General features: G+C 36.6%; 2 protein-coding genes across 4 annotated transcripts in view; one reads left to right on the top strand and one right to left on the bottom strand.

The window, feature by feature from the left end:
- Positions 1-94: 94 nt before the first annotated feature.
- Positions 95-8600, top strand: LOC112462711 (hyccin). Of its 2 annotated transcripts, XM_025028631.1 has the most exons (9): positions 95-1030; positions 1674-1808; positions 2141-2266; positions 2726-2943; positions 3025-3171; positions 3347-3477; positions 3608-3727; positions 4610-5152; positions 5989-8600. In XM_025028631.1, exons 1-9 carry the CDS (start codon positions 881-883, stop codon positions 6519-6521), a joined length of 2103 nt encoding a protein of 700 aa, XP_024884399.1. In that variant the 5' UTR covers positions 95-880; the 3' UTR covers positions 6522-8600. The 2 variants fall into 2 exon arrangements, with proteins under 2 accessions (XP_024884399.1, XP_024884398.1); XM_025028630.1 differs by lacking the exon at positions 4610-5152 and having other exon boundaries at positions 109-1030.
- Positions 8601-14447: 5847 nt separating this feature from the next.
- The window catches only part of LOC112462714 (probable G-protein coupled receptor CG31760), a 55647-nt gene continuing 48264 nt past the window's right edge, over positions 14448-21830 (bottom strand). Inside the window, exons 6-12 of one of the 2 annotated variants that reach the window (XM_025028633.1) lie at positions 21523-21632; positions 20632-20846; positions 18986-19124; positions 18052-18157; positions 17214-17381; positions 16520-16799; positions 14448-15914 (exon numbers count right to left, since the gene is read on the bottom strand). In XM_025028633.1, coding sequence (XP_024884401.1) covers positions 15604-15914; positions 16520-16799; positions 17214-17381; positions 18052-18157; positions 18986-19124; positions 20632-20846; positions 21523-21632 — 1329 coding nt within the window. In that variant the 3' untranslated portion in view covers positions 14448-15603. The remainder of the gene's footprint in view (positions 15915-16519; positions 16800-17213; positions 17382-18051; positions 18158-18985; positions 19125-20631; positions 20847-21522; positions 21633-21830) is intronic. The other variant, XM_025028634.1, reaches the window with a different exon arrangement.

Here is a 21830-nt window from a genome sequence, read left to right as displayed (position 1 = left end):
GAATTTTCCAAAAATTTTTGGAAATTTGAAACAAATCTAATGTAAAAGATCGGACTGAGAACTATCTTTAGGTCAATTGCGCAGTCGTGTCGTTTTTAGATGCGGAACGTGCATCTAGGTATCCGTATGCCGTGACGGATATTGAACGAGAAAAGATCCGGGTCGATTAATTTAACGTTGCGTAACCTGTAACCCATTGTATGTACATTTCCTAAATCATACATTTTAATCTTTTCGCGGACCAGCGGACAAACATGTGAAACTATCGGATCCACAGCTCCGAGCTCCGAGCTCCGAGCGTAGCGAACACCGAACAGCAGGTAGTTGCGGCGCGAGGAGGTGCAGGTGCAGCTGGCTGGCGCGCGAGTGCAGCTGAGCTGTACGGTACGGATCGTGCGTGTTCCTCTTCCTTTCCTATTCCTCCTCGATGGATCTCCTTATTGGGACGAGGTCCAAACGGTTCGCCGATTGTCCAAGCTCGCTCGTTTGCGCGATAATTTCCGACGTGTAACGGCTATTGATTGGTGAGAATCAGTGCGGCCTGCGGCTGCCCCAGCGGCAGTGACTGGTGATAACCTCAGCGGTCGCGTCGACTTCTCCAGTCTCCTCGCGCTCCAGTGTCTCGAGATTGTCGAGATCGGCGATGCGAACCGGACGGCAGCCCGCGGCATGTAATTAGATCCAGAGCACGCTCGCGGCATTCGTCTCCTCCTTGATGCATCGCGCGTGGCCGCCGCGCGACTACCCCACGTCAAGCCTGTGTGATGATCCCCGTGACGTTGACGGCCAGCGAGTCGCAGTCGAAGCCGAGACTCCGAGGCGTCGTCGGTAAGATCTTCCCGATTTGTTGACGAAGGCGAGTGTACGTCCGCTGCCGAAAATGACGGAGAGCCTGATAACCGAGTGGCTGGCGGACTGCAAGGACGTTGCGCCGTCGGAGCTGCACATGTTCGCCAGAACGCTCTCGCAGGACAACGAGATCGTGCGGGCGCTCTACGTGCTCCTGGAGGAGCGCACCAAGTACAGCGAGGTATAACATCAACAGGGTTGAAGAATATTCTACGTTTACGTAGGAACTCTAGTTCTAACGTCACGTTACTCACTGTTTCCTGGAAATGATTGTTATCAAACCTTCTTTATCACTGCAGTGACAGCTTCGGATGAGTCACGTATCGTGTATCTAGAAAGAAATAACAGTTGGTACAACAGAGAAAAAGATATACATACACAAGTCATTATAAATCTGTCATTATTTGACATTATTTATAAATATGGGTCTGTTTTCTATTGTTGAACTGGCTGCACTAGTTCAGAGTTTATCTTTTTTCCTTTTAATGTAGAGTGAAAAAGATAAACTCTGAATTAGTACAGCTAGTTCGGCAATAGAAAACAGACTCAATGTTAGAATATGTCAGCAATTTTGAGTATTTGTTACAAGGACGCACTACTGACTGCTATCATTATATGGAGGGGTGAAAGCCATAGTGGTGTAGGTCAAATTTTTTAAGCTATTGACTTGTGTGCATAAATGTAATCTATACAATATATAAATTGCATCTACGCACACGAGTCAATATCTTAAAAAATTTGACTTACATCACTCTGGCTTTTACCCCTCCATATAAAACATTTACAGCCGAACATATTTTTTTAATGTTAAATTATTGTTGCAGTTAATGGACGAAGTATGTAATCAATTGTACAATTTTTATCGGTCTCGGGAATTAGAGTTACAAAGGTTCACTCTGCAATTTCTACCGACGCTAATACATATTTATCTAAATTCCGCTGCACATGGTGATATTAAGGTAAGATTGTATTTCCATTGAAAATAAGAACGTAATATCATAGATAATAATATCCCATCAGCTTACTTATTACTTGTGTCATTTGTCAATCATACTTTACCCTGTCATGGTATATAATTGATATTTAAGCAAAATTATGTAATATACTTTACACGACATATAAACCTAATGTCCTGTGTTACCTTGTTGCGATAGAATTACAAAATTATCGTATAATCTAAATGTATTTTTTATTATATTAAAATTTTTATGAAGAATTATTTTTGACAATTACTATAGCAAATACTAGAAGTGCAAACGGTATATATTTATTAATAATATCTAATTTCCAGAGTTGTCGCTCTCTTGAGACTTTATTAATTGGATTATATAATCTAGAGGTGGTCGATAAGTCAGGACAACAAAAAGCGATCTCATTTAGATTACCATCTCTTGCTATGCTATCCATATATCATGAGGTATGTTGGCACATATATTTATACATATTTGATATATAGATCTGCTAATGATAGGACTAAATGCTTAAGTAACCATAGACGGCACATTTCATATGAACAGATATGCAGTAAGGTTCTACTTAACGTTCAGATTACACTTCTTAAAACGTTAGCGTTTTGTTCGAGTGTTATCGGACACTAATGTATCAAGTGTTATAATCATAATCATTTAAAGAGAATTCAAACTGATGAGTTTAAATTTACATTCCAGAAAAAAATTGTTTTTATGAGAATTAGCTTACTTCGATAATTTATGGCTAAATAAATAGATTATTTAATATAGAAATATTTAATTTATATAAATAATGTTAAAGAGAATTGTGCTAAGAAAAAATATTACTTGCTAAATTATTTTGTATTATTACTATAGATTATTAAATTCCAGTATTATTCAATATAATATAATATTATTTTAAACAGCCTGCGAGTCTAGCACCCGCCTCGCTAACAGAAAGCGCAGTACGTCGTTTTGAAGAGTGTAACTCAAAACTTGTGAGCTGGGGTCCGTTGCAACAAGTAGAAACATTGAATGCGCAAAACAGATTGAAAGTTATGACAGCCCTACTTTTTATTTATAATCAACAACTTGGATATATAAATAAATTTGCTCTGGAACAATTGTGCAAAGTCGCAACAAAGTAAGTTTTATTGCAATTCTTAGCTGCGTGAAAGTTGCTATTTTTATTCTCAATTGCAATGTAATTTTATCTCTGTTGTAGGCTTGTTACTCAAGGATTTATGAAACCGGGACATCATCAACGTTCCTCATATGGCAGTGAGTCTAGCTTTGTTCCAAGGCTTTTACCACGTATACCAGTATCCAGCCAATTTCTCTTGGAATTCTTGCATGCTGTATATTTTGCCATGTATGTAATGCATTTTGCGATTTTAACAGCATTTTAGTCTGTTTTCTACATCTTTCTTATTACAAATCTTAATTAACACATCAATTCCGGTGAAGCATTTGGACTAATTTGCTAGCATTGCTTTTATATAGATATACTTTCTTCATATATAAATACGAATAATCTTTATTTGTAGGTATAACGAATGTTGGTATGTAGGAAATCAAGCTATAGAAGATATTCATAACAGAGCATGTTATGAAGCATATCCAAATGTAATGTTAGTTACCAACGCAATACGCAATTCTGCCAGTTCTGGAGCACCAGGTAATTGTCATTATAATTAGAACACAACAGGCGTAATTCATGTATTATCTATTTAATTAAGCTAAGTGTGGAATTAAAATGTGTTGGCAAATGTAAAAATATTTTATAATCCTTTTTGTTGTTGATTCAGGTCAACCGAATGATGGACCAATTGGAATTAGTGTTGCATTATCCCCAGCAACTACTACTACACCAACCGTTTCAAAGTCTATGATCACAAATGCTTCCTTCCGTACTAAGAAATTACCAGGTATGTTTATATATTGCGTTTTTATCTATTATAAATTATTAATCTTTTTACGACGACACGTAATAAAAAGTAAATTTAGCGGCAGCAATAATAACGAAAAATAAATTGTAATTACTTTAAGAAAATACACGAAAATATTACATTTAAAATTATATCTAAATTTATTACGCAAAGATAATATATTTGTTCATTTCTATCAATTTTTTTATTTGGTACTAACAAAAAATTCGTGTTTTATATAATTTCCTTAAGATTATGCTTGAAATTAAACGAAATTAATTATTGTGTTTTACGCAAGTTTGTACATTGGCGAATATTTCTGGTGAATAAAGGTGCTGAAATACTAACAATATTAACGTCACAGCTATGTTTTTCATTAAAATAGCTAACACGTATAAATAAAATTTTAATTGTGTGTTTGAATATTAGCTACCTCTTTTACATAACCCCGATATGTACAACAAACATAAATAATACACAAGCGGATATATATGCATGGACATGAATGTGTCGAGTACTTTTAGGTCCAAGCTTGCATGTGACATCCCTTTAAGTTTTATGAAATTATTGTTGAATTGAAAACGTTTTTTTGTTCCATGAATGAATAGTTGCCCAAACAAGCAAATATTGATACAGTAACTGCACACATTTCCAGGAAAATCACGTGCAATGTACTATTCATTTCCCCCTCATCTGTATTGTTTGATTTTCTTAATAACTCGCAAATTATAAAATACATACATAATATGTTGTTATAAATAATAAAATATGTTGTATTCCGAATTCGCGCGTTATAAAATTTTAAAAAATATATATAATAAGTGTGTTAGGGAGTTATATAAAAAGTCCAAACAAATGTGGATTGCGCGCCTATGTCATTAGACGATCTGGATGAGAAGTTATTTGCGGTCGAATTGAGCAATTGTCAAGCCGAGAAGCAACAGCGACCGGCAGTAGCGGGCAGCCACAAACGTCGTCCATGGCATTGGAAGCACGCACTTCCAAATTCGGTCGATAAGAAGGATACGGGCGTAGGGAAGGCGCAGTCTTCCTCCTCAGTGGAAAGTTCTAGACGTGGAAGTATATGCAGCAACAGCCAAAGCTCGCCGATAAAGTCCTCTCCCAAAAAGAGCAAAGATCAACAGTCGAAGAAAACGACTATTGACAATAAGGATGATATCGGCCAGAAAACTAGAAAAGATAGTATCGTAATGTGCGACTCCAATTTTCCCGACGATAGATTGGCAGCCGCTAACGCGCATCTGTATAGCTTGTTAGAGGAACAGGCTCTGGGAGAGATTATTCGTGAATCGGTGGAAAATGTATATACAGAAGGCAACAGTAAATCAATGCAATTTTGTGCCACTGCCGCACTATCGTCAAACACATGGTATTATCACTCCAGTTACAACACTGTAGGATGGCGTAAATCTCATCACGCTATGATTCTTCATCAAAACTTGCGATTATATTTTCATTTGGTATACACTAGCGCACACGCAGGAATGAGCTGTTAACTTATAATAATTCATGTGACTCGTGGATGTATTCCTTTCAGAAATACCACTCCCAGCTATAATGAGACATACGCATAAAACAAAATCTAAACAGAAACCAGTGCTTGACTGGAAAACATGCATGTCGACACGGCACATTTATCTTCCCGCACCAAGAATTTCAAGTATATTGCTCGACTAGAAAATGTATTCGATGTTCCTTTCCTACTATTTTATCTGTTTCTTACTGTACTCATTTGAATATTACTTTTACTTGCAATCTGTCTCTTTCCTTTTTTTATGCTATAATTCTTTGCATATTCTCTCTCTCTCTAATGATACATGTTATTTTTAATATTCTCTACACATCCTACATGTCCCTTAAGTGTTTCAAAGTCAACTTATTTACAATATATTATGAACACATAACTAATAAAAAGAAAATGATACTGGTTTACACCTTTTGCAAAATATCTCTTAGTCTTTTTGTTACAAATTTTTTTTCCTTCTATTGCATATGCACAATGCAATTGATATGCTATTTAAATGTCTCTATTCTAAGCAAACATAAACAAATTTATATTTGGCATACATATCTCTCACATGTGTAACTTAAATGAATCATTATGTAATAATTAATATATATGTTTCTTTGCCTCTAAAATGCTTGTTAACTTTTAATATTGCTTTTATTATTGTCAACTTTAATTTGACGATAAAAATTTCTTCTCTTATAACACAGAAAACATTTTCTTTTGTCTTCAGATGACATACCAATACAAGTAGTAAAAGATGAAACTACCGGAGAAGGTAAGGGTAACCTGGTGTCAATCATGGAGGAACCAGAATCAACGGAGCCGAATCGTATTGGTTCCATGAGACAATCAAAGGATCAAAAGACTGCTTCGAAGATAACGAATTTCCCTGTGCTCGGAAAGAAACCCAAAGAGAAAGAGGGAAAGGTAACGAAAAATGCTCACGTCGCGTCGTCCGAGAAAGAGAAGAAGCTCGGCTCTCAGGCGACGTCGAAAGAGAGCATTAAAGGAAGTTTATCAATGTTAAATAGTGAACAACAAGCGGAAATTGACGGAAACGTTAACGGATGTGCGATCCGAAAGAAAAATAATATAGAGAATAATTCGATCATAATAGATCCAAACGTAGCGTTGATCGACGGTGAGAGACTGGCGTTAAGTAGTGACGTTACCGATGGTAGTAATATGGAAAATTCTATTAATTTAAGAGCACATAATGAAACAGAGTCTTTGGGTTCTTCTATCCAAATCAGCTCTGTTTAATGATGATAAAAGTATATAAAAAATGTTACATGAAAATAGTAATGGGCTGAACATATTAAACAAATAAGCCATTTTCTTCCATCTAGTAAAGTCTTATTAAAATCCATGTATAATGTGTACACGTTGCCTTTTTCTAGAATTATTTAAGATCACACGCACTATTTTCTCAACAATGATACATGTATATTGTTACTGCATTGCGATGCTTATATAAGAATCGTATATTTTTCTTGACATGTAGCAATTTTAGTCAGTCCATTACTCTATTGATCTCCATGATGATAAACATAAAAATCAGAGAGGGAACAATATGAACTAAAGGTACACGGTTGTTTCGTTAAGTGTTTTGTGCATATTGGTGCATATTGACTTATTTTTTTGTAATAAAATCTATAATTTATTCTATATATTTTATAAATATATGTCGTCATATGATATTGTAATACCTCTTTATGCAGATACAGTTATCGAGTTTCACTTCTAGAGATTATAGATCATTACAAGCGGGGAAACAAGTATTATCATAATGCAATACATATATATTTTGACCCAGATGTGTGCCTTGTAGTAGTTGTGCGAGCCTTTTCTTATGATTCCAAGCATATAAGTAATAAATTTATGTCCAAAGGTACATTACAGTTATCAAACGCAGCATAAAACGAAGAGTGAAGGATGGCGAGAGGGAGAGAGGAACGGGGTGTCTAAAACAAAGCTGCGGTGTCATTTAATTATATAAACGGGATGAATAGGTATCTATATATAGAATATCAGGCATATCTGGGTTGAATAGTAGACACCTACTATTAATTTTGTCATAATTGTTTCGATATGATATTAAAGGTTCATGACGAATTATTTGTTTTTGCAAATAGTTGATATATATATATTAACATAAACATTGATATATGTATATACGATATATATGTGATTGTTGGAAATAATTACGAAATTCAGATATAAAGAGAGACTTTATTCTCACGTGAACGTTGACCCACGATGAAAATGGTCAACTAATCAGGAAAATATGTCATCCGTGCATGAAAAAATGGGAATTGAATAGTAGATATGTATTTTTCAATGAACTTCAAGTTCAACTTTGCCTTATATTTTATTCCACGATTTGTGTTTAAAAGTTTGGTCAAGATGCGATCTTTTTGTGTGTATGATTTGTATATGATTTATAGTGACATAGAAATGACAAGTAGCAAAAAGAGAGTCGTGGCTTCCAGGCGTAATATAAATTTGTGTCCACACAAAAAAATTTTTGGATATTTTTACAAATTAAGTAACGTGTGTGTTCAAAACATACATATAAAAAGATATTGATTTAATCTTTAAACTTCAGAGTCCCACTTCATTTGCATGTCTTTGCGCATTTCTTTTTAGAAGAGATGTACAAATAGAGACGTAAAGTCGGCGAATGAAAGAGAGATGCGCCAAAGAATTGCAGCACGCTACGCTACTTCACGTGATAATTAGCTCTCCCTTTAAAGTTTCGCTGAGGCGAAGTAAATTCCACATAAATTCCTCAAAGGACACTATAATCAATTCCCACTTCTTTATGCTCGTTCTGAGTTCACACCAAGTTATACTAAACTGTTGATGTGTAAATATTATAAAAACTAACTATGTATAGAGAAGAGAGAAGAAAGTTTTTGATTCAGATGTAAAAGAATCGTAATATATTGTGAATTGCATTTGTTAAAAATAGGTCGAGATGTTCCAAACTGTGAAACAATATATCATGAACGAAACGGAGTCAATGCTTGTTTAAGGGTCAATGATTAATTACTCTATGGCCTATATTGTATTAATTAAAGTATAATATATGGATTGTAAAAATACATTGAAGTTATTTGGAAAAGTTGATGATAGCAACGATAAAAGTAAATGCCGCTACTTTATTTATGACCCTTTACAATGATTTCTTTTACTCGATGTGATAGAGCTGGACAACCCTTTAATATACGATATGTTACTGATACACATATCTAATTGTTTTCATGCAGGAACATATATGCAAATTACCTTCCACGTTTATCTTTGTATTATTTAAATAAAACTGTTTTAAAAACCGTTTCCTGAGTTATAAACCAGTGAATGTGAATTGTATAGGAAATATTAATTTCCTCTTCGTTATTTACAGCGACAAAAAATCCTTAGATTTTATCATGTTTTTAACATTTTATACTTTCTGATTTTTCAGGTACCTATTTTTATTTCCAGATCTTTACATTTTTATGAGAACATTTTTCTGTCCCAATTTTTGAAATATTAGATTTTTAGGTACTCTCCGATTTGTGAATAATTCAAGCCGCTTTTAGACGATCAATAGCGCCTGTCGAAATATCGCTTTACGGAGTGCCTTTTAGAATACGAAACGAAATCGGGCCGACTATCAGCTTTACAGATTCGCGGCTGTAAATTCTCGATCTGATCGCGAAAGGGAAAAATAAGTAGCTTTCCATTATATAGTATCTAAGGAAGATAAACGGACGGATTATCCCGCTATCTGTCTTTCGCGATTCTCACATCAAAGTGGCGACCTTTGTCGGGAGACTTATTTGTTTCTCACCGTTGCATTTACATGATTAGTCATCGTGATGATGCGTTATTGAAAGATGCGCTGAATTTTTAAGAGAATCCAGGACAATAAAGATAAGAAAATTTTTCAGACGACGGATTTTGAAAAAGAGCGTAAATCAAGTCTGAGGATTTAAGGATATGCGGCTCGAGATAAGAATGCTAGCATAGAAAATTTTCAAAGGGTATATTTCCACGCTTTTTCCACGCACAACCTTGTTAATATTCTTCAAGTCATTGGGTTCTAAGGCCTTCCTTGAATCTAAAAAATCCAATTGTCGCCTCTCATAATGGGCTCTATAACTTTCAACTTCCTTTTCTCCGCGAATATTGTGACATCCTAAAATTCACTCTATCTTTATAACTGAATTTCTCTCGCTTCGAATTTTGATTGAAAAAATTGAATCTCTTGTCGACACGCCGCACACCGACATCGACATGTCGACCGCTACGTAACACAATTAATACACGGACTGATCGTGACGTCTATCAATTATTATCTGGGGATGACAATTAATACCTAGAAATTTTGATCATAACGGGGATAGATTATTAACAGATGATACAGTTATACCGCAATGACAAGCAGGACGAGTTTGGCAATATTGGTTTCACACTACAGGAAACACATTGACAGATCCGTGCGGCGTTCAATAGAATATTTTAAAACTTGATAGGATACAAACTGTGTCAATAAATTTGCTGAGATGCATCTGAAACCAAATTTCCTTTGACGCAAATTATATCCTCGTCGCGCTTTAATAATAACTTTTTAATTTTTAACATTACAAATTTCGCAAATTAAGCTCCCAATAAATTTTTGATTAAAACAGAGTTTGATTAAAACTCGAAACACGAAACGTTCCCGACAAACAATATTCTAGCAGCAATGTTATTTGTGATCGTTATTATAATGACTGTTTACGAAACTATACAAATTTCCGCACCCTTTAGGTATTAGCCTTTAATATTACGATACGCGAGTTTCAGTTACTGGATTAATATAATTGATTAATTATGAAGGATTAATATAATTTGTTCCGAATTATATAATGCGCCTGAAGCTATAATTGGAAGAGATATACATCATTTGAACGATTACGAAACAGCGGGTTTATTCGATTTCTGCTATAATTACATTACACTCAGCAGATCTGTTTAGTTTACGTCATCAATCTGATGTTATCTCACACTTCGTTGAAAAATGTTATTCAACTCCTGCTAGAATTCTATGAGTTATTGGATATAACTGATCCAATATCAGGACTTGATAGATTACCTACGTGGACGTCTTTGATTAGCGTTGCAAAATAAAAAAAATTCTATAATTTTTTAATCAACTTTTCTAACATATAGTTTTACCACGTTTTCTTATACATAATAAAACGTATTTAAATTTAACTATTTATAAATTTGTGTTGACGGTTTAGATTGTCTATAAATTTTATTCCTAAGTAAAAACTAGCTATAAAAAAAATTAATCTCTCTTAATAATTTTATATTTTTACTGGCAAGTTCCTAATTTCAAAACTTTCTCGAGTTGGAAACTCGCAGTACAGTATAAGTTTTGTTGCATCTTCCAGACCTAGGGTCGAACTCTTTTTCCGACACCTGTCACATTTCGGAAGTATTGATTTTTTCAAGTCCTTTAACTTTCTAATGCGAAAAGTATATCGTTCTTCGCGTAGAATCCGTGGCCTTCGGGGAGTCTAAAAGCTCTTGCTCCGTTTCGGGATTCACCGCGCCCTTGGAGAAGGATTCGTCAGAATTTGCGTGTTTGCGTTCCTCTATTCAGACGCGGTATCGCGGCGGAAGGGCTGAGCGCACTCCGTTCCGTCCGCTTGTCGACTTCAAAGCCGCATTGCGATATCGCGCGCGGTTTCACGAATCCCGTCGATCCGTCCAGAATTACCGCGCGCTACCGTACGTGCTACACATTCGCGCGTCGTCGACGACGATCGCTCGCTTGCGTATCAATATCCGACTACGGCCAAAGCCAGGATATGGAAAGCCCCCATATCCCTCATCGACTCGAGCGACGAGCATCGCTCGGCAATCCGCTCGTAATGTAATGTAACCACTATATCCTCCTCCCTTCCCCGCCCTCCTTCTCCGAACTCCGCCCGGAGGAAAATCCGTGGAAATTCCTGCTCGCGCGCGCGTGTACGTTTGCGACGAAGCTTATCGTCGTCACCGCTTTCGGGGGAGGAATGATAATCAAATCGCGCCGGAACTAACCGGAACTCGTGCCGATAGGACGACGCGGGAACGTATATGCGGCCGTCCGCAAACTCCGGAGTAATACGCATAGTTGTTGACATCCCGCTCGAGATAGGAGGTATTTCGGGGAATGGATCAGGGCCACGTCAATTTGCAAAATGACGAATTCATCCTTGAGACGCGAAACGGTCGCTTTGCAATTATCCTCCTTTCTCATTCATATATTCATTTGTGCGTCCGCAAGAATTGATGAGAATTTACATCTCGCGAATTTATTCAAAATCCTTGATCCACGAAATTATTAATCTATCTTAAATTTCCCTTCTTCTTCCCTTTTAATCTTATGTGAGCGAATTAGAGAGAACTAATATAATGACGATGAGCGAAACTACAAGGTTCGCGAAACCTGTAATCTTCGAGAAATTAAAAACCAGTTTTATAATTTTCTCAATTTTTTTTTTTTATTTATTTGAATAAAAAATGTTGAACTTTTATATTTAGGATTAAAATATATTGGAATTCTTTTTCATATTTCATTTCAGAGCTCTATTAAATTCTTTTCAATTATAAACTCCGTCATCATCAGTTTTTTCTACCTTTTGTTACTCGAAGAATTTGAATATTTTTTCAATGCGATCCAAAGAAAAATATTGGAAACCAACTACTGAGAGAATTTGAAGATTGGCAATTCAAATTCGCCGAGATATTAGCTTCATCTTTATAAAAATGTATCTCGAAAATATTTTAATAATTTTGAAAATAACAATTAATATTTATTTATTTATATACGTTATTATATGATATAATTAATATGTCATATCATTTATATTCTCAATTTAACATTAAATATCCAATAACAAAATTAATATCTAATAATAACATTATAAATTCGAGATTGCAGTTATATAATTGAAATCAAATGATGAAATCAGTTGTAATATATCGTCAAAGATAAAAACTGAAATAATAAATGTTTAAAAAGAGAAAGAAGCAAAGTTTGTAGACACAATCTGCAAATTCTATTTCAAACAGATTTCGATAATCTAACCGCAGCTTATAGATAAATACAAAAAATAAGATGTTAAGAATGATGTGAGCAATAAACAACATATATTTTATATTACATTTTCACGTATTAACGTGAACCAAAATCGATGGACTAAGTTTAGAACTCGAGACTCAACTTGAACCCATCGAAACTTTGCTCCGCCGTGAGCTATAAGCCTATCTGACCGACATTCTCGAACATAACACTCTAATCCATCTTCCTGTACCGTTATAGATGATACAGGTACATTCGGCGACGCTTTCATTCGGTAAAGGGCTAACGAATAACTAATTCTAACCGGTCGAATCGTCTCGAGAGAGGGCTCGCGGAAGCGAAAGCTTCGAGAGGCCCTTCTTCTGCGCCGGGCACTCGATAATTCAACGGTGATATCCGCGTATTCTTATACATGAAAATCAATACGGAACTACGACGGACTTTCGTCCCCGTAGTCGCAGTCGTGATCCCGACGTATCGTGCAGGGCACGTATCTATGCCTTCCTTTTTTTTATCGGAAGGGCAATTGGAACGGGATTGGCACATCCGTTGTACGGACGCAGTTCGTAAAACACCGTCCGAACGGCGTGGGGTGGGCAGGAACCAGCCAACGTAACTCCGCCGGAAGTACGGAGGGAATACTCCCTTTCTTCATCCCCCGTGTCTTCTCGAAGCCGTTTCTTCCCGTCGCTTGCCCCTTTCTTCTTTCGCGTTGGCAAGTGATCAAGTCGTTGAGGGAATCCTTTATTGGGGAGGTATCCAATTGACGAGAATATGGAACGGAATGATAACGGGGAAGGTAGCGGTTGAGCATCTGATTGTCAAGTGTCTCTCGAATACGTGCCGTATTAACATGTATAAAGTGCGAAGACGTTGCTTCTCGCATCAATCCAGGCTACTCGAGGAAACTTCCGTTTGCAAGTTTCATTAAGCGAACGGTAGATTGAAATCCGTCTTGGATCCCTTAATCTGCGTCTTTCGCGCGAAATTGTCTGATTGAGATGGAAAATCTTTTACTAACCCGACTCTTTCTGTAACCGACGTTTTAAATTTAACGAGCCGAGAATAGATTTAATCGTGATCGTCTTTTCGTAAAAAAGAAAATGAGTTGAGGAGGATTAACCCGAGTCTTGATCCTGAGATATCCGGGAGGCTCATAACGAGCTGTTAGCTTAATAAGCTGGATTTCGGAGCAGCTTTGAGCGGATTAAAAAACTATTTTTCCACAAATATCGTTATGAAGAGAGAGAGAGAGAGAGAGAGAGAGAGAGAGAGAGAGAGAGAGAATTGATTTTTCCATAGGAATAAATATTCCTCTTAACTATATAATATTATTTTCTACATCAAATAAGCTTAAATTTGACGTTAATAATTACGCGGTCTTAATAATTGTAAAATATCCTTACTTTAGCGATTGATTGGTTACATTCAAAGCATAAGATTGTTATTTTACAAAATTATTCTTTTGACTTAAACTTTATTCATCTCGTCTTTATTAATTAATCGATTAATAATGCATTTCATTATTATTTACAATACAACGCGTTGACTTAAACTATACGTACGATAAGTTACACGGAAACGATGGTAATTATTAAAGTAATATTTACGTCACAGCGAGCAATGTACACGCAGATGAATTATATCTATATCTGCTTATGTAAACTGTTATCAAACAATAATGAAAGTGGATACTTATACAAATTTAATAAAGAATTTTGATATGTAGAAAATGGATAAATAAGAAATACTATTATTTAATAAAGATTTAAAAAAACGGATAATTCGAAATTAAAGAATTCTAAGAAGTGAATGCTTAAAAATTCAAAAAGTAAACAATTCATCTAAAATAAATTGATTTGAGCATTCAGGAATATTAAAATGCACGAATCAAATAAAATTCAAGCGTTTTCAAATTGATAGTTTTAAATATATATCGATTAACATTTTTGTAATTTTATTGAGCGAATCATTATCGACATCTGCACGCATCACATAAGATCATTAGCAAAAAAAGATGGCATAAAAAATAATTTCCCTTAACCCTTTCAAGCCCGAATTATTTTTACATCGAAGATTTGTTTTTCTAGATAAATTTATACTTACATTTATATATTTTTTAATTATAATCTCGGATTATATTATAATACAATAGAATATCGTTGACAAATATTATACAGTATAATGTAACATCATGCGATATGATTTAATGCACATCCGTATTATTTTACCCTACGTAATTATATTATAATTACGTAACACAATATATTATATTACATTTATTTTTATATATTTAACACGTTCTTAAGAAATTAATTAAAACGATCGTATAATTTTCATAATATCGTGCGCCGTCGGGGAGCTGGAAAGGGTTAATGAGTCTTATCCCTTTAACTTGCTTTTACATTAATACATAATTACAGGTACAGGCTATCTTGTGATCCGCGAACACGCTGACGAAGCACATTTTGATCTTGGAAAGCCCGAGTAATCGATTTGCTGCTGGAAAGGGCGGATTACTCCCTAAGGGTTAATGAACGGTCCATTAATGACGCACTAAAATACGATCGGTCTCGATCGAAAATGCCAAACGACGAGATTAATCTAACGTTTTAATTTTTTTTTGTTACTCCACGGATATTTGATATACACCAAAATATGAAAAATCGATATGTGCCGCGAGTCTGTCATTAACATGCGAACGATTATTATTCACGATGACTAAACGGTCGCTTAATTAACTTTCATTCAGATCAATCATCGTTTCAGCAAATCATTCTAACGATCTTTCAGACATTCTTCGACATTTAAAATTTCCAACTTGTCATTGGAATTATTATTACGCTCGACAATCGAGAGATTAATCGATCTTATTAATTCTGAAAAACTCCTTTCAAGTGTCGGTTTAAATTATTCATGGTATAAATTTATGAATTCAAACGAACTAGAATTTTTTTCATTTTTTTTCATAGAATCAATTATTATTATTAATGACGCGCAAAAATGTTGTCATTAATTTTATTTTATGGAATTTCGTATTAATTGATTGTTGTTAGGAAATGTCAACTTTTTCGAAAATATGTTAATTGATAATTATAATTTTCAACGAATTTTCAACGATAAATAATATTTTACTCACGAAAGAATCGTCAATTAATTAGAACATTGTTAATTAATTAGAAATGTCGGAAAACTGTGTTTATTTTAACTGTGTTTATTTTTTACTTAAAAATAACGTTATACGGTAACTTCCTCGGAAAATCTGCTCTTGTCATCGAGGTTGATGACTATGGCGTGTGTTCTAGCGTGACCGGATTTGCTCCTGGATTTGTCTTTTAAATCAGCTTCTTTGCCATCCTTGCCATGACACACTTCCCTGCCGACGTCCTCAACAGCGTGCTTCGAGGAGGTTGACACGGCGATGTCTTTTCCGATTTTCCTCGGCTCCGATGTCTCATTATCCTTCGACGTATCCCGCGTATCCTTTCCTCCGAGCCCGTTTTTCTCAATACATGCGCGACATTGATTTTCGCTCTGAGAACCGTTTCCTAAACAAAGGTAGAATTATGTGCCCCTCAGGGCTCCACGGGATATAGTGAAAAATTAATAGATTATTTTGAACGGGCACAAAGGGAGAACGTAAATAAATAAAGCGTAGCTGTTGTTTAGACTTGCGGTTTCCACAGTAAATTTAATATAACCGGGCTAGTTTTCGGGACAGTTTGTTTTGCCGTTCATTTCCTTTTTCTGGGCTTCCGATGCGTCAGGAACAATTTCCTAGTTCTTGCCCCTTAATTCCCAACTTTAAATATAAATGAAATATGCGAGCCATATATACTGCTTTTGTCAGAATTTCCACTTTTTCTAATTTTATCCACCGTTCCCAGAGCTACGATCATTCCTAAATCCGTGCCATTTTTAAACCGGAAAATTTCCTCTGATTTTATTTCCGACTACTGGCTCCGAGCTCCGAATGTGCACATATAAATAAAATGTTTTTCTTCAGTTCATATATACAGAACTTTTATTGACGAGATTTTATTTCCGACTGCGCTAATCTTGAAAAACGATTACAATATATGTATTTCACGAGCCCGCTGACCTTTCCCGCGAAAAAATTAGCACACAGTTTTTTTCAAAGTTACTTTCTTACCTGCCCGGGTCTGTTCCTGACAAGCTTGTCCGAGATTAGTTTCCTTCGTCGATTTATTGAGATCATTCAACTGAACGATGCTAGTCGAAATGGCTTGAATAGTGGATACTTGAGCCTCGACTCGATTGGAAGCATCCAGCATGGCTGCCAGCTTGCTGGAGAGCTCCTGATTTCCTAATAATATGTTCTTCTCCTTCAGGATCTCTAATTGGTTGAGCAAACGGCGGAATTCCTCCTGAAAAGAAGTTTCTCTTGCTACCCCTATCTTATATCTGAAATACTAAAGAATTTAAAATTTAAAATTACAAAGGTCTTAAGACTTAAGACATCATGATTTTAAAGTTCCAAGATTTCTAAAATTTCAAGATTTTATTATATTTCAAAATTCTAAGTTTCTAAAACTAGAATATTCTGAGATTCTAGGGTGCCAAAATTTTAAAGTTTTAAGCTTTATGCTTTAAAGAGTTTACAGCTTAGAGGATAAGGATTCTAAAACTTCGAGAGAACTTTGAAACTTTATAACTCGAAAATTAGGATAACATTAGGGCAATACAATCGAGATTCGCTGTGAATCTAGATATTCTAGATCTAGATCGGATTATGTTTAGGTAAGAGGAAGTGTATAGCTTCCGGTATGCTCCACAGGGACCGGAGAGTCCGTCGTCCGACGGCTCCGGTTTACCAGAGCGCTTACCGTGACAGAGTCGCTTTCTTCGGCGAAATTACCCTGCTGAAGCGATATCGAGTTGGTCTGGTTACTAGTACCCTGCGGACGACTGCTTTTCCCCAGGAACTTGCCGGTCGCGCCGCAAAGTTTGCCGATCGCCTCCTCTTTCCCTCCGTCGCGGAACACCACATAAGCCTTTGTTAAATGCGACGTATGTAACAACCAAACTTACACAGCATCGGGTTTCTATTCAAGCTAGTAGGAGGACTTTGCAGTAATCTTGCAAGAAGAGAGAGAGAGAGAGAGAGAAAGGGGAGGAGAAAGAGAGAGAGGCAAGTAGAAAACGAATCGGAAATTGCGCGATTTAATCTCATTCGTGCCGATTGAATTTTAGCTTGATACGATACCGCAACTTCTACTTTACTTTTTCCAGTAAATCTCAAACAAGGAGAGACTGATCTATTTACAGATTAATTACATTTGATCACGCGTATCATCCCAATCTTGTTTATTTCGAATAAAGTTTGCTCGAAAATATTTCGAAAACATGTTTTCATTAATTTTTTAATAAAAACTACTTTTTATTGCCAATATTTAATATTTCAAAGATTGAATAACATCTGCAAATTTCTCGAAAAAAAAAGAAGAACTAAATTCGCTATACTACTATAAAAATTCGATGCGTTTAAAACTGCTGCAATAAATGTGTAACTGCATAATATTTGAATAATTCACTACGTACAATTCGAAATTAAAAAATTTTTGGTCAATCGATACATTGACGTAACAAAATGCGTGCGTCAGGCCGTAAAACATGATGATTGTCATATAGTGAATAATGTTTGTAATAAATAATATTTCTTACTTTACTGCCGAATATCAGACAGAGCAGCAATGTGACGGTAAGCTGGGTATGGCAGAAAAATATGATGTACAATAAATCCGGATTGGCCGGCGATTGCAGGAACAACCTGCAGCAACGGGAAAGAAATTATTCAGAGCTGTTAGCCGCACGAAGCGCTATCGTGACGTAAGAACGGCGAACGCTGCTATACTGTGTGGATTGTCCCAGATCTTCCGTTATTTTTATTTGTTTCCTCCATCTCAAAAATTCAAATTACATCCTTAAATTAGGTTGCCCTACATTCTTGATTGCATTAAGTTTTAATGAGAGATGCGTTTGATGCGACTACCTCTTTTCTTGAGAAGAATTGAAAGGAAGATTTAACAAAGGGGAGAGAAAAACGCTCGGGGATAATAAAAATTTTACGTTGCGGTTTGAGAATTTATCGTCACGGCATGTAATCTTCTGTATTGAAAATTGAAGTAAATCACAAAATTAGTGCCGTTAGAAAAAATTTGATTATAAATTCGTCAAGGAAGTCTGTCATTAAATTGCAGTTAAGGTGGGACATGTTGAAAAACCGTCGACACAGAGTATTTACATTTAAAATAAGGGTCGCTCTAAATTGACTTACATTATGCATTCCACGGTTAAATTCTTGAAATATAAAATTCCGAGGAATTTAATTAAATTTAAATATATAAAAACCCTATTGCCGCTTATCGCATCATCGAGCGGTAAACTCATGACTTAGAGAATCGTTCCAATTTCCAATATATATCGTTCGATAGAGCTCTTTCAACGCGTTCGGAGAAACGATTCGAACGAACGATCTCGTGTTACGAATAATTACGAGCGGTGGCGAGGTCTCGCGAGTGATTCCCGACCGAGCTGTAATCGGTCACTCCGAATAATGAATAGAGGGAAAAAGGGAGGTCTTATAACGCGAACTTACATTGAAACGTTGAGGAAGACTGATAGTAGAAATTCGTTGTAAATCGCCATTGAAATGAATCGACTCTCATTAAACTCCGACGGAGTCTTTCTTACTACGATGCACAACCGGATGCCCCACACGAGAAACATCACCTCGACTGAAATCACGTGAAATTCCAAGTCACATTAGTCTCAATAGCAAGTTTAATGTTTTGCTGAAAAGCCCGCAGAGTCGTAGCTAGCGTCACTTGCGTACCGTGTGGCTGGAATATTTTCTAATTCCGTTCTCGGTTCACATACGTGTGCAAAAGTCGAAACGAACTCGTGCCAATTTGCGTCCTAGTTACGACTCTGTAAATCGAGGGATCGATGGATAGTTCAACGATCTGTGTGATTACAAGTTTTCCGATTGGAGAAGTCCTTGGGAACTGTCAGATGTAACGCAATCAGATAACTTTGCAGTTAAACTCTTGAAATGTAAATTTCAAGGAGGGATTTAAGGAATTAAGAGCCTTCTTCAAACTGTATGAGTAATCGCCGATCGAGTTGCAGCGTGTTTGTGTAAGATTTTACGTATTAGCCGTTTCTTTGGAGATCGTTATGCGAAAAAAGTAATGCTTCTTGCGTTGCTCTCTGACGGCAGATGAATGCGAATTAACTACAACGCGAGGTACCCCCTCGATGTAGCCGGTACGTGCTACCAGCTACATTATCCATCTTGATTTAAAATTGCGTTCGGCCATCTGCAGTATTACTAAATCAATATGGCTCACACATGTGTACGAACTTCCACATTATATATTATACAACACGTATATTGTATCACTAATACGCTCTAATCCTTCATAACGCCGTATTAACTATGCGCGAGCGTGCATACAACGATACGATCGCTAAATGCCTCTAATTTAATATAAATTAAATTTGATATACCGCCAAGGGCAATTTTCCGACGGCAGTGAGAAGCGTCATGATAGAGACTCGGTAAATATTTTACGATGTAGACAGAGGCAGACACACGTAACTGACAGTGGAAATGGGTAATACGAACTAATGCTACCTGCCACGTATAATACAGAAACTTATGGATATGGCGAAGCTGGAGGGATACGCCGAGAGACAGATGCCCACTTTCACGCCTCATTTACGCGGTATGTCCCGGAGGTGCTTCGCGCATTTTTGTCCCATCCCGGTTAAACAAGATTCCTCAGCGAAAATTCGGGACCGGGATTCCCCGGTACTTATTTGTTTTGAGCGCCATCCATCCGCGCGTAACTCGCCTCGCAACTTTCTATATTAAATATTTCAGTAAATAAGCTTCATGTGCTTGAAGGCGCTTGGGGTGAAAAGCAAGCGCGGAGTTTAATTCATCAGAAACTCTCTAACTTTTGATCGCATTCTTACGTGTGCGCAAGGGATCGATCATTCCATAAAAGCAAAGTTAATCCAATGCCGCCTACTTTCTGTACCATATACATACATATATATATGTACGCGTGCATGTACCGTAGCCCCGCCGCGCGCTCATATTTCACTGGAGCTTACGATGCAGCTTGCGATTACAGAAGTCCGCGGTATCGAAGGCAACGTACCGAGCGTACAACGAAGGATTAAGCGAGTCGATATCTCTTTTTTTTTTCTCACGCAGAACACAGTGGTACTCACGAGTAGTGAAGCTGTGGTCCCACCAGTCAGTTCGGCAGAGATACGCTTTGAGATCGTCGGCGGTCCGCGCGACGATCACGACGGGCGGTGCGACCAGTGTTCTTATGCTAAGGAACACGCTGAACGTTAGGACGATGATGCCGAGCCGCTTCAGCAGGCTCGCGTCCGTTATTTTCACGGCCTTCGCCGATTTCACTCGGAAGATCACGGATATCCTGCAAGTACAACATCACGGATTTTTCGTCAGATCCATTTTTTTCCGTTTGCAGCAATTTTCGTTTTGTTTTTTTATTTTGTTTTTTTTTTCCTTTATCGATTGACTGACCGAGCCTTCGTAGCTCGATGAGGGGATTTACGGATTTAAAAATCTAAACAGCGGGAGTTACCCGTAGCATTTTGCAAATCTAAATAGATCTATTGATATTCCATGAAGGTGGTATCTAACGCAAACGGCATCGTTATTTTTTTTAAATCGATAACAATCAAGCCGGTTATAACTTTTGTACGAATTCCAGCGGGTTCTCGAAAATTATGTGAAAGAATATTATGAAAGTTGTAGAAAACCATCAATATATCAATTCTCATTAATTTTCGTAAGACTTCGAACTTTAACAATTCAATTAAGAAAGTTAAAGAAGTCACGAAGTAATCGAAATATATATCTCAAGGTATAATTAAATTAAGACGTTGCGATTACAGCATCATAAAACGTAGAAGAAAATATTCAAACTCAATAAAAAAGACAGGAGAACGTCAAGATCACTTATATAATCGTCATTGGCAATAAAAATTTGACGAATGAAGAACAATTCTTATCTCGGCGGGACGAACAAGGAAAATGGTCACGAAACGACCAAAATGCAATACCATCGAGAAGTGAAGTACACTTACCGCCACGTTTTGAGCATGAGTGCCCCGTATGTGAGAGAAAAGCCAATTTCTCGTAGCCATACGCGCACGGTGCACGTGATGATATTTGGCCTGGGATACATAACTATAGTCTGCAACAAGCAATCATATATTTGCAAAGCGACGCTGCGTGAGCAATTTCCGACGATTATGCGTGTGTCGCGCCAGCACATCTATGCACATTTGCCCAGAATATTCAGCCCATCTCTATATTAATCGTGTAAATTTTAATAACGTTATTTCGATAAATTGTCTCGTTATAGCGTTGTCGCCTCCTGGAAAACGTAATT

The sequence above is a fragment of the Temnothorax curvispinosus genome, unplaced genomic scaffold (assembly GCF_003070985.1).
Source record: "Temnothorax curvispinosus isolate PA1 unplaced genomic scaffold, ASM307098v1 QBEX01012727.1, whole genome shotgun sequence".
Classification (NCBI taxonomy): domain Eukaryota; kingdom Metazoa; phylum Arthropoda; class Insecta; order Hymenoptera; family Formicidae; genus Temnothorax; species Temnothorax curvispinosus.
This window is presented reverse-complemented; position numbering and strand designations above follow the sequence as displayed.

What these genes read in the sequence shown, in the direction of transcription:
- LOC112462711 (XM_025028631.1), top strand. Translation starts at nt 881, where the DNA reads ATGACGGAGAGCCTGATAACCGAGTGGCTGGCGGACTGCAAGGACGTT. An exon ending in TGCCAGTTCTGGAGCACCAG is followed by an intron (nt 3,478 to 3,607) that starts GTAATTGTCATT and finishes TTGTTGATTCAG; the next exon opens with GTCAACCGAATGATGGACCA. An exon ending in TTACAACACTGTAGGATGGC is followed by an intron (nt 5,153 to 5,988) that starts GTAAATCTCATC and finishes TTTTGTCTTCAG; the next exon opens with ATGACATACCAATACAAGTA.